At 35.3% G+C, this 13198-nt stretch overlaps 1 protein-coding gene across 9 annotated transcripts in view; it reads left to right on the plus strand.

Annotated features, from left to right (window-relative positions):
- Positions 1 to 13198, plus strand: part of MARK3 (microtubule affinity regulating kinase 3) — a 60025-nt gene that overhangs the window by 23924 nt on the left and 22903 nt on the right. For all 9 annotated transcript variants that reach the window (XM_062576918.1, XM_062576916.1, XM_062576917.1 and 6 more), the window contains 7 exons: positions 1007 to 1055; positions 1751 to 1816; positions 4392 to 4462; positions 10068 to 10124; positions 10993 to 11229; positions 11356 to 11475; positions 12970 to 13069. In XM_062576918.1, the coding sequence (XP_062432902.1) occupies positions 1007 to 1055; positions 1751 to 1816; positions 4392 to 4462; positions 10068 to 10124; positions 10993 to 11229; positions 11356 to 11475; positions 12970 to 13069 (700 nt within the window). The remainder of the gene's footprint in view (positions 1 to 1006; positions 1056 to 1750; positions 1817 to 4391; positions 4463 to 10067; positions 10125 to 10992; positions 11230 to 11355; positions 11476 to 12969; positions 13070 to 13198) is intronic.

The following is a 13198-nucleotide window of genomic DNA, read 5'->3' on the forward strand; positions in this document are numbered from 1 at the left end:
CAAACTTGCCACATGGGAAAGTAGGTGGTGAGGAGGTACAGCAGTTTTACAGCAGTTAGATCAGCTTGCTTGTGTTTTGAGACTTTACCCTTAAAATAATGCTTTAAATATCAAGCATTTCTTCTACTGACTAGAGTTTGTTTGGTCAGGAAGACACAGTTTGTGTTCTGTCCCGTTAATTTTGGCAGGTACATTAGTGTGTTGTATTGGTTCAACAGTCTTGGAGGCTGGATGTCCTGCAATCAGAGAGATTGAAACCATAGTAGTAAATCCCAAAATGGATGTTACCATGTCTCCGTCATCTTAGAGTAACATTTTTAGAATAGTCAGGAAGAAGCCTGGCCTTCCCATATATGCTTAAAATTTGCTTGTTGCTGGTATAGTTGAATAATATACTATTGCAATAGAAGCAGCAGATTTTCCCCTGCAAATTCCTGTCATTGCATAGTAATTCCATGGTGTGCTAGAAGATTGGGCTCTAATAACATACTGAAGAGTGCTGAATTCATGCCAGTAATATAGCAGAGTGGTCTTCAAGCTGTGCTCTATAGGGGGTTCATAAAGCTTTGAAAACAATATTTTCTATAAAGAAGTTTATATATATATAAACACACACACATGCGTACACACACACACACACACATATATGTATGTATGTGTGTATATATATGATATGTAGTGGCCAGGAAGAAGCTCTGTAGGTTCTTAATGGACTTTTGGCCCAAAAAGCATGGGAACCACAGACTTCACTGGTCTCCTGAGCTAACTGAAGTGCTTAGTGGTTTTTCTTTCAGTTTGCAGGGAGGGCAGGGGGATTCTTCGGGAGATTAAAAGAAGCAAGCACTTAACTCTTCCTTCCAATAAATGCTTATTTCATGAACTTCACTGAGATGCTAATAGTATGTTTGCATTTAAAACTAAATAAATCAAAATGATCAAACTTTAGGAAGACTGGGTGTTGCCTATTACTTTCACTAACTAACTTCGTGTTTCATGTTTATTTCAGCTCTTTAGAGAAGTAAGAATAATGAAGATCTTAAATCATCCAAATATAGGTACCTTGTTTCTTTCACGTAATTTCCAACACTGGAGAATGCTAGCTTTTTCCTCTGTTAAAATTATGATGATATAAATTTAATAGAAGATTTTCTGCATCAGAGCTTAACTTACTGTAAAGTAGTAATAAATATTTTGTCAGAGTTGTGTGTGTGTGTGTTTAAAAAAAAAAAAAAGAATCATGTGGACATTTAAAACATTTATATAGCTTTATAATTGCTAATGTTGTTCCTTTTGAGTGGAATGCTCACTTTGCTCCTGAGTTTAAGATCTCATTAAAAATAAGTATATACCAAAAACAAGCAGTGGCCAAGACTTTGTTCAAAATTGTGGTGTTTAGCTGATGTGCTATTACAGGACTGCGATCAGGCTATTTGATAACTTGTCACCATGTATGTCAGTACAGCACATGAAAATGGCTATTGCTGATGCTCAGTTTGGTGGAAATTTTGCTTAATTTGTTTTTCCCATGAAACTGAAGCAAAGTATTGTTTCACGACAAAATACTGTTCCTTATGAGTTGACCAGATATGATACAGTGTTTTCCATCTTGGAACATCAGATAGAAAAAGCTTCTTCAGAGAAGTATTTTAATATTGTCAAACAGCAATTCTGAAAGAATCTGCTATGGAGTTATCTTAAAACAATACTTCTGTAACTAGATAATTGGTTAATAAATGACTTTCTTTTCTAGTGAAATTATTTGAAGTCATTGAAACTGAAAAAACTCTCTATTTAATAATGGAATATGCAAGTGGAGGTAAGTGTCTCTGCTGTGATTATAAATGTAAACAAGTTGCCAAGTCAAAGAAAATAGGTGTTTTCTATTAAGTTTTGCTTGCTTTTATTAAATATTAATGTCATGATTGGGTAACACTTTCAGCAAAATATTTTGTATTCTCTGGGACTTCTTAAGGCTGCATATAAATTATAGCTTTTAAAACTACACTCTGAGTTATTGCAACTTAACAATAATTGCTCTATTTTCACATTTTGAATTTAATCAGAATCTGTATTCAGCTTTTTTTCACTTCAATCACATACAGATTGCTCCTGTTACAACAAATGTTAACTTTTAAAAGTTACTGTATTCAGTACCCTTCCTCTTGTTTTCGTTCTCACAAGATATTTGGTAAAAACACACTCAGATGCAACGGTTTCTGTGTTTAACTGCCACTTACTAAAGCACCAGTACTTCTGATTTTCAGATGTTGATGATATTTGACCTATCTTAGTCACAGACTTTCTACTATCAGAGTTTTGGGGCTTAGTCATTTGTCCGTTTTAGGAGGGAAGTTATAAAGGAGCTTAAACACTTAATTCCTGATTGTTGAGCAAAAAAAATGTATGTCATGCAATGTCATGCTCTTTCACCAGAACTAGAATCATGGTATAGAGAGTTAAATTACTCTTTCCTTGCTAAAACCTAATAGCACACTGTTTTTCAGTGTGACCCTTTAGAATCAGCTGCTGGGAGCCTCAGATTTTTGAGGCTTTTCCTCAGATTTGGGAGGGAGATACAGAGATTTCATAGAAAAGTTTCAGCACTGAATTTGACCCTGATGTTACATTATGTGAAGTGTATCTGATTACCATTAATCAGGTGCTGGTTTTCTACCTGCATACATTGTCTTTTAACAGCTCTCTAAGCACTCAGCAGCACCTTGTCTAAACAAAAACAAGGATGGTAAAATGCTCTTCTAACATTTTCTAGTATTCCCAGAGGCATCCTCTGTTTTTCTTTTTCTTTTTTTTTTTTTTTTTTTTTTTTTAATGGTGCTTCACTCAAAAGTGAAGTCCTATTGCCATCTAGTGATTGGCTTTCACAAGATAGAAGGGCTCACAGTTGTCTAAAGTAACAGGCATCTTAAATGAAATAGTGCAGAAATATGTATTGGTCCAAGAAGCCGTGAAACTATATACGTGCATGATGTAGTGCAAGATCAATTTCCCATCTTTCTTCGTTATCAAGTTGCTCGTCAAATGTGGTCTGTAGGCATTCTGTGGTTGGAAGATGAGGAAAAACTGTATCCCTACAACTGAAAGTTGCAGTGGATAACTCTTTCTCTGGTGTCCTTTTCCCTGAATTATAAAGTAGTAGTTTGTTTCAAGTTTTCTGAGGAAACAACTGTGAAGTACAGCTGAGATGAGTTGTGTTTAAACAATATGCTGTAGACTGAAGTAAAGTTATTCTGTAGAAATTCTTGGGACTAGATGATCTCCAGAGGTCCCTTCCAACCTTACTGATTCTATGATTCTATGACACTGTCAGATGGCTCAGATACTTTTTTTTTTCTTGCTATAAGTTTTTTTTTTTTTTTTTTTTTTAACTTTGTTTGTGGAAGTGTTTCTTGTCCAAAAAAAAGAAAAGTAAAGTGAAGTTACCCAGGTTTTCTCTTGAGGTGCCTGTATGTAAAACGGGAGATATTTTGCTCAGTAGAGAATATTTAGATATTTGATCCACTTCTAAATGTTTTATCATTTTTGCATGTCAGTGAAAAGTTTTTAAAATGGCATATTAATCTGTGTTTGCAGGGATTCTCTTATTTATCTAACTACTGATTTTTAGTAAAGAAAACCTCTGTGCTCACAAACACGTTGATATTTTGTGGGTCAGTTGGCTAAACCTAGAGCATGAATGTTGTAGTCTTTGTGCTACAAAATTGGATTGATTTTAAAAGAAATACAGCTCTTTATTGTGCATTAATAGTCTCCTTTAGATGTCCACAGCCATGCAACACTGGGCTTGTTCAGGATTGCTTCTCCATGTATTTTACAGGTCTGATGCTGGCGTGATGGATTACCTCAGTGTATCCTACTGTGCTCTTTAGCGTGGGTACCTGTTTTAAGCCTAGGATAAAACTTAAGATTTCTGCCTTCATTAGAACACTTCTGTATGCACATATAGAAAAATTACAATACTGGTATGACAGTATTTATAGATACCACTAGATATTTTCATATGAGGCTCATTTTTGTGGTGTAAAAGATGCTCTTTTGAGAAAGTCTGTGAAGGGGTACAGGTCATCTTAGTTAACAAAACGGAAGTATGCTGCTCAGTTTCTACCATAAATAATTGGAAACAAATGTTTTTGCCTATATTCAGTTTTTCATTAATCTTTCATTAATTCTTAATGTTTTCTTATATAGAAGATTATGGTATAGTAAATTGCTGTTGGCCTTCATTGCAGTTTTATCTTGTTTTGTCTTTACAGTTATAATAGTAAACTTCAATTTAAGTAAAATCGTTCTGGTGGAATTGTTGTGGGTAACTACTAGAAAGGAAACTCTAGACTCTGAAATTGGCATTAATGTACCTCATTACTTAATTGTAGGAGAGGTGTTTGACTATCTGGTTGCACATGGAAGAATGAAGGAAAAGGAAGCTAGAGCTAAATTTAGACAGGTATGTATATCATTCCTATACATCAGCTTTTTACTGATTTTTGCTAAAAATCAAAGGATAGCAGTTTTTCAGTTTTATTACAATGTTCAACATGTGCATTTGTTGTAGCACTCAGAAGAATCTTGGGTTTAAGTAGTACTTTGAAGGGGTTAATAGTTCATACTGGGTGCTGGTTTTCTTTGTGCCATGTACCAGTGTGCTCAAGAGTGCCAAAACACAGCAACTGCTCTGTTTGGACATGTACTGCTTTCCAATATTCATTTCCTCTGTGTTGATTTTATATATCCTTAGCTCAGTTGGTCTGTAACCTTCTGGAGGTTGTTCAAATGTAACAAACAGCTACAAAGTAGGTCAGCTTCAAAATGAAGGTGGCCTGTGTAACATACATCTAGTCCTTTACATGAAAAAAATGCAATTTAACAGCTGTTCTAAAAAGTCATGGAAAAATAATTTCCAGGCTTGTTGATTTATAATTTTATTTGATGGATAAACTAACTTTGCAAAAAGGTATGGGAATTTCGTTGATCTGTAAAAAGAATTTCCAGTCTAAAATAAAGCAGTACTGAACATAATTTCTATAAATAGTTAAAATCCAAACCTCTATGCTCTTGTAGCTTCTAGCATTTCATTTGCAGATCTGAATGTCTTATCTGATGTATTCAATTTTGTTTTCTGCTCTTGTGAAGAATTTCATAAATATTTCATATTTCCTTCTCTTTGGTCAGTTGGGTCATCTAGTTAATACTGTGAAAAGTAGTAAATATCAAAATTATGCTCCTGTTTAATGACACTTTAAAATAATGAATAAGGACAAGAATAATGTCTTCAATTGGTTATGGAGGTTAAACTGGTAAACTGACAGTGACATGACACTGATGCAGCGTGTGGGAGGGCAAGCTCTGATAACTTCACTTTTTAGGCATAGTAATACAAAGTTAATTTGACATTAGATTAAACACCGAAAAAATCAAGTAATCTTTTTCATAAAATACTATATAAAGTTTTTATATTTTTCTAATCTCATTTTAGCATCATGTGACCAAAAGCAACAATTTGGGAACTAAGAAATTGTGTAACTGTTTTGTTCCTGGTGTCTCACATTTTAAGAGCCATACTAAAACAATGTAGGCAATAAGCTCAAGAGCAGCAGTGAAACAAAAGAGAAAGATGGAAAGGTATTTAACCTGTGTTTGGGTCAGGTTTAGGTGTTTTGTCCAACTGTTCTCTTTTAAATCAAAACTTGCACAAACAGACCCATCACATTTTAGAGGAAGGCAACAAAAGCATGGTATGGAAACATCTACTCTCTGTAAATCTTGAATTTATCCTTTTTAGTCTTTTGCAATAAATAAATAAAAAAAACCCATCAAATACTATCACACAATGGAAGAAGGCATCTGTAGACTTCCATCCCCAGATGATGTGATGATTGCTTGAGTAATCTACATATTGATAGTAAGGAAAATTTGTCTTCCTATTTAATAAAAATCTTACACACTTTTAAAAACTGTTTCTCTCTTTCATATCCCTTAATGTAGAGAACTTTCTCTTGTTGTTCTGCTTCTGTTCTGTACATTAGATTAAATGTGACGAGTTCTAATGAGCTGTGGAACAGACATTTCCATCTGAATTGTTTTTTTGAATTCCAAACTCTTACCTTGCATTTGTAATGTCACTTGAAGAATTTCAGAATAACATAATTTAGAGGACTTCCTGTTCTTATTCGTATGCGACTATTGAAAATTAGTACTGGTATTGTTCTCTGCTCTTTGTACTGTCTGTTATAGGAATTTTGTGGAAATAGATCTCACAGTAATTCCATTGAAATCTCACTTGCTCAGCGATTGTCAGGTTTGGGTATTTTATTTAAAAGGGAGTCAAATATCTAGACAAAAACTTGCATAAGCAAGCCCATCATGTTTTACAAATACACTTAACACTTAATTTTATGGGCCAGCATGGATAATATAAAACATATATAACCTTTTTTTTAAAAAAAAAAAGAAAGAAAAAAGAAAAGGTCAAGGAAAAGAATTTGAGAGTTACCTACTAAGCTGGATATTTTACCCATAAAGAGTTGCTTCCATGCTTGATTTGTGTATTTCAGTAGACTAAAGGCTATCTGTAAAGATATCTAGATGGCATCGCATGAACCCACTGAAGCATATACGAATATGTATTTCTTTTTCTGAAAGTATAAGAGTTTCTTTTTATAAGGTTTTTTTCCCTTTCAGAAGCCTAGAGGAGGCAGCTATGCTTTATTGTACCTGAATAGCTGCTTTATTGTACCTGAATAGCAACTTCAACTGATTTTAGAGGATCTCAATCTCTCAGAGGATCTTGATACAAGGTTCATGAAACTTTCATGAGGATAAGTGCCTGGGAAAAAATAGAGAACCATACTGATGCCCCCAATGAAAAGAAACTGTAGCATGTGAGCTTAAGCTTTATTAGAGAAGAGAGCATACATGCAAGAGAGAGATCAGAATTTGGCAGATTTTTGGACACTGGGGCTGAGACTGTGGGACAGTGTTAAAGGAAATTGGACCTTACCTCATTTACAGGTCATAAGATTATTCATTTTACCTTACTGTAGTCCCAGAATAACTCCACAAAGCTTTTGGCCATTGTTGGAGCGAGAATGCTCTGTGTAGACCTTTTCTCTGATCCACTGCAGCTGCTCTTGTGCTAGATAGACTTATGACATAATAGGGATTTTTTTTTTTAATTCACTAACTGGCTTAACAGATGGTGACCCTCTTTAAACTGGAGAAACAGTTGTGCCATGATATTGAGCTTAGTTCTTACAATAGGTTGTTTTATCTGTTATTTTCAGATCCTGTTTCTTCTTTTGGTAGATGTGATTTCTGCAGCAAACACTTGTGTTTTATCTTAGGAGGCATTGACATTTTTCTCTCTCTAGTGGGTAGAGAGCAGAAATTGATAAGTCTCCCTCCTTGCTTTTTTTTTTAAGTCCATTTTTTTATGTATACTTAGGATTTTTATCAGGGAAAAAAAAATAAAAATATAGTGATCAAGTTATTCCAGTCATGCTTGACAAGGAACATAGGAAGGGATACAAACACTAAAAATATAGCTATATCTTCTGCAGTCTTCCATTTCAAGATTTTTTTGTGTAGTTGTATATGAGAAACTTAAATCCAGAATGTTCTGCATTCTTAATATCACCTAGTTCTTTCCCTGCTATAGCCTTCTGAGCAGTTCTGGTTTGATGTAACAATCCCTATTTGACAGAAATATCTGGCCCCTGGATAAGAATTAATGCAAAATTAGGAAATCAAATCTCAGAGGGCAAGAGGGATTATTACAGAAAATAAAATTGACAGTTAATATGTATTCCTTCCCTCTTTTCTTTTACCACAGTCAATTAGAACTGGCTTCCTTTAGTCTTCTGCTTCTTCTCTAAGAAGCTGGAGAAACAGTTTATATAGAGAGTTTCTAGTACTAGCAGATTTTAGGGTCGATCTTGAAAATTAAAAAATTCATAACATATCATCCTGTTGTATATACCAATTAAGAAATGAAATACTCATAGCAGTGTGGAAGGAACCTTGAGAGGTCATTTATCTTCTTGTCACTTTTACTCATCAGGTAGCCAACCCATTCTTCATAAAGATTTTATCTAACTTGTTCTTAAAAACTTAATATTATGCAGATTTTGAAATCCCGTCTCAATTTTTTGAAATCCTCCTAAGAGCATTATTCCAATGCTAACCTATATTTTTTCTAGGAAAAGGAGCCACTTCTGTTTCTTCTCTTATTCTCCCACCTACCATGCATCAGCAATTTTGTCACTTCCAAGTAATTTGGGGGGTAAGGGGACTGTCAATGGAAAAAAATGATGGAAGGTGGAAGATAAGGGACTCAACCCAATGAAACATGCATTGCCCTATGTCTTCCTCAGTTCTGACTGTCATTCTTCAGTTATAAATCTTACACGTTTTATTGTTTCCCTTCCATTTAGAGTTGATACCTCACTTCTGCAGTCTGTGCTATTCTGTTGCAATGCAGACTAGTTTAAAAGCATCTTCAAAGAAAACTACTAATTGATAATCCATAGACTTTGACTATCTGAGAGCAGAAGCAGTGTAGAAACAAATAGAATAGTGCTGTGTCTCATACTTTACTCAGGAATGCAGAGGTGTTCGGCATGCTGGCAGCATTGGAAACACCTGGGAAAGTGAACTTGTGACTGGTGCTAAAGTAATGGAAGCAGGGAGGAATGGAAAGAAAACCAAAAGGATGGTACAACTGATGATATGGAAGGAGACTGACAGCTTCAGCAGCTATAAAACAAACAGAACTCAGTCTGAAAGAGTGAAGAAGAGGAGGGAGCCAGTACTGAAAGGAATAAGTGAAGGCAGAGTAAAAATGTAGGCAATTGAAACAACTTTTCATAGAATATTCTAGCTTCTAAGGTAGGATTTTGCACATGTGCAGTACAATAATACAGGGGCACAACAATTGAAACATGGATTGCTTGAAAATGATGGGTAGGGGAGTTTCTTGACCTACCAAGAACCTTGCTTGAACCTATTCTAAATACTGAGAAAAACACTCTTTTCTCCTGTAGAGGAGGATCCTTATTCAGGATGGGCAGGCAGTCTGGTCACGAGTTACTTCGTGTAACAGTAACCATGCCTCATCTTTCTGTATTTGAAGTCTTGTTAAATTGTGGGACAAAAGTTACAAATACATTTATTTAAGCCTATTTATTACAGTAAAATATCTTTATGTGCTATTTTACATATTTAAAGAAGTCATAGTATCCACTGCCTCCATTCTGACCATTTATGCATCACATTGAATTGTTACATATTCAGTCTGTCAAATACAGTATGACTTTCACATGCACAGTTTGGTAGTTGTGCTTATAACTCTGTACTTGTAAGACAATATAGTAGGAGACCTGTGTAAATAGCTTGTATATTTTCCTGCTATGCAAAGCAGGGAAAACTCTTAAATATTTGGAAATTATGTTGGAAGAAATTACTCTGTTGTGTTTGAGAGGCAGACAGACTTTACTTTAAGCTTACTACATTTGTGTACCATACAAAATACAAGAGTGTGAAGGTAAACAGTAGACCTCTGCCAGAAGCCCTGTTGTTTCTTACTGTGTAACTGAAGTTTTGAAAAACAAGCTGTTCCTTAGTTGTTTCTCCAGTAGTTGAGCAGTTTCTTACACTTTTCTTCCCATGCTGTGGCATGAAAAATCACCTTTGGATAGAGATTGGAAAAGTTCAGGCTACAGGGAAGTCTGTTATAGCTGCATACAGTACTGGAATGGAAATACTTCAGTAACCTTTCTGAAAGTCATTGCTTCCCCTGGTCTATAATTAGTCACACAGGAAAAAACAAAATCCTCTTTCAAGTGTAGTAGAAACCAGATAGCTTAAATAACAAACACCTAAGTGGCTATGTATTTAGCAACTTTACCCAAGACACGCTGGTCACTGTAGGAGTTGGTTATATAGCTCTGAATGCATAAGTATGTGTCGATTCAAGTAATAAATTTGGAACTTACTGATTAAAAGTTTGTTTCTTTGAGATGTCACTTACATAATTGGGCTTGTTTTTTATCCAGATAGTATCTGCAGTGCAGTATTGCCATCAAAAGCATATTGTTCATAGAGATCTCAAGGTGAGTAAAAATATTTTGCTTAGGAAGAAGTGAGTATGTCAGTTTCTGTACCTCCGGGGTGTGGATTTTATTCTGCTGATATGTAGTGTGGGTTGGATTATTTATTTATTTATTTATTTTTATTATTGTTTGTGTTATAGCAAGTTTTGAGGAGTGTTGAAAATACAGAAATAAAAGGAAGACTCTCAATGCAGATATTTAATGGCTGGTGGAAGATAGCCTCTCACCTTCTGGCCACATTCAGTTCTGACTCAGATCAGTGTCAACTGAGAACTTTAAATTAAAAAAATAAATTTGGTAGTGATGTGACTAGTTTTAGTCTTGTGCAGAATTAATGAACTATCTATTGTCATGATGAAACTGAGGTGCAACAAGCCTGAAGCTTGATGTGGATTGGTATATCCGTTCTTTACAATGTGCCTTTTGTATTAATAACGTTACCACATAGCATGTGGTATATGTCCTAGCTTTGTAATTTTTTCAAAAAGAGAACAGCCTGAAAAGAGTTCAAAGGTTCTGCATATTAGCAAACTTCTACAGGGATACCCACTGAAAGTATGAATACTGTGAGCGTTCTTTTTCGATCTTAATAGATACAAGAATGTCAGTCACAGTAGTGCAGGATGCATCCTGCGCTAACAGATGCTAAAACACAGTTTTCAGTTAGCATAACAGCTGCTGTAATCTAAGCCATTGTACAGAGATTAAAATAGAGGATATACGAATGATAATCTAAAGTATAATTAAAGACCTTGAAAGGAAGGAGATGTTAATAGTTTTAACTTTCTACCTTTTATGAATAAAAATGGTCAACAGTTCTTTTTTTTTCCCAAGCAAATATCTACAAAGCATTCTTTTTTTCTTCCAGGCTGAAAATCTATTGCTAGATGCAGATATGAACATTAAAATAGCAGACTTTGGTTTTAGCAATGAATTTACAGTTGGAAATAAACTGGACACCTTTTGTGGCAGCCCACCATATGCTGCTCCAGAGCTCTTTCAAGGGAAGAAATATGATGGACCTGAAGTAGATGTTTGGAGTTTAGGTGTTATTCTTTATACCCTTGTGAGTGGATCTCTTCCTTTTGATGGGCAGAACTTAAAGGTGAGATTGTGTAGAATACTGTGCCCTTCAGAGGGCATGTTTAGCCAATGGTTTAGTTGAACTGTCTGCTTGGTACAACTCTTGGTCTTTTGCATTTTGGTTTTTGTTTTTGTTTTTTTTTAATAGGAACTTAGAGAGAGAGTACTAAGGGGAAAATACAGGATTCCTTTCTACATGTCCACAGACTGTGAAAACCTCCTCAAACGTTTCCTGGTGCTAAACCCAACAAAAAGAGGCACTCTAGAGGTAACAGAACAAATATGTGAGCTCAGTGAGCTAGACATTATATTTTGCAAACATTTTTGAAGTTATTAATGATTTCTTGTTATCATGCTGTTTAGAGTGTATTTTGAGGGGATTGAATAAAGGGTATGACTCAAGTTTTCTTTGCTGTGATGACAGGACAGTAGACTCCACAATTACTTCCAAAATGAATGTGAGATTTTCTTATTACACTGCCTACTTCATACAACTTTTTTCCTGACAGTTAGTGAGTGGATTCCTGCATTAATGGATGATCCACCAGAACTTAAATGTGATCCAAAAAATTAGATTATGGTGTGGTTACCTTTTGCTTGCATTTTCTACTATTATGGAGGAGATAAAATAATACATTTCTACCTGCCACTAACACTCTACTTATTAATGCTCCAACAACTTGCACTAAAAATGTATTGGCTGTACTAAGGAAAAATAGAGATTTGGTGATGATGTATAAGTATGTACAGTCACTCCATAACCACTGAATATTGTTAGTAGTCTGATAGGAGTATGATGATTAGAAATCTGGCCATGCAGGCATGCTGTTATTACTTGCGGAAACTTAAACTCTTTCTAAGTGTACTTTGTTTTTCCACAGCAAGGTACTCAGTGTAATCAAAGAAAAGTTACCTAAATTTCTTTCTGGATCAGAAAGTATGATGAAGTAGCCCCCCCTCCCATGAGTACCATTTCAAAATCAACTTCAAGTTGTACGAGACTGTGTCCCTGCTGGAAGAGATGATGCCATCTTTACCAAGCTGCATGCCCCAGGGCAACTTTAGCATCAGTTTATGACCATGCAGCTGAATGGGGAGTTAGTCAGGACCCTGACCTGACTGAAAATTTGTCATGCCACAAAGATTTGCTGTAGCCAACTTGTGATTTGTCAGGGCCACGCTTTTCAGGAATAGTGCAGTCATAGATCAACTGAAGCTCCTTATGAAACTCTGTCCTTAAATACTTCAGAAAGACTTGTGGAGTGTCTGCCATCAGTCAATATTAGAGAAAAGATGGAAACTCAATTTTTATTACTATTATGCATACAGTTTAATCCACTGTCTTTGTTCCTTTTACATGCTTTGGTAGTATTTGCGTTATATGCACTTTCTTGATACTGAGACCCTTCCATGACTCTTGTAGCTGAAGGCAGGACTTTACAGGGAGGATTCCATAGTCTAGTCAGGGCCTAATATTTCTGTACTAGACACGTCAGAGTTGTCATGTTGCTTTTGGTCTTTGTTAAGGGCTTTTACTTTTCATCTGTGTGCTAGAATTTCACTGATTAGGAAGTAATCTGCCTTGACATGTATAGTCTTCCTCACTGGAGCAAAACAAAATTAAGTTGGTCCTGGGGACTGTTCCAGAAAAGAAAAATGAAAAAAAGCATTAGTATTTGATAAATTAGGGAAGTTGTTCTTTCAGTAGTTTCTTTTCTTTACTAGTAAGTATTTCCTACCAACAAGAAGCCTTTCTTTACAGCAAATTATGAAGGACAGGTGGATCAATGCAGGGCATGAGGAGGATGAACTTAAACCTTTTGTTGAACCAGAACTTGACATCTCGGACCAGAAAAGAATAGGTAAACCAGTGTTTTTCAGAATATGATACTGTTTACATTATGCATGCTTTTTCCCCAATCCATACTTGCTATGAATATTTATCATTTGAAAAGTGTAACTACTCTTTTAATGTTGGTGTTGCATTAGGC

This window comes from Rhea pennata, chromosome 5 (assembly GCF_028389875.1).
Source record: "Rhea pennata isolate bPtePen1 chromosome 5, bPtePen1.pri, whole genome shotgun sequence".
Classification (NCBI taxonomy): Eukaryota; Metazoa; Chordata; class Aves; order Rheiformes; family Rheidae; genus Rhea; species Rhea pennata.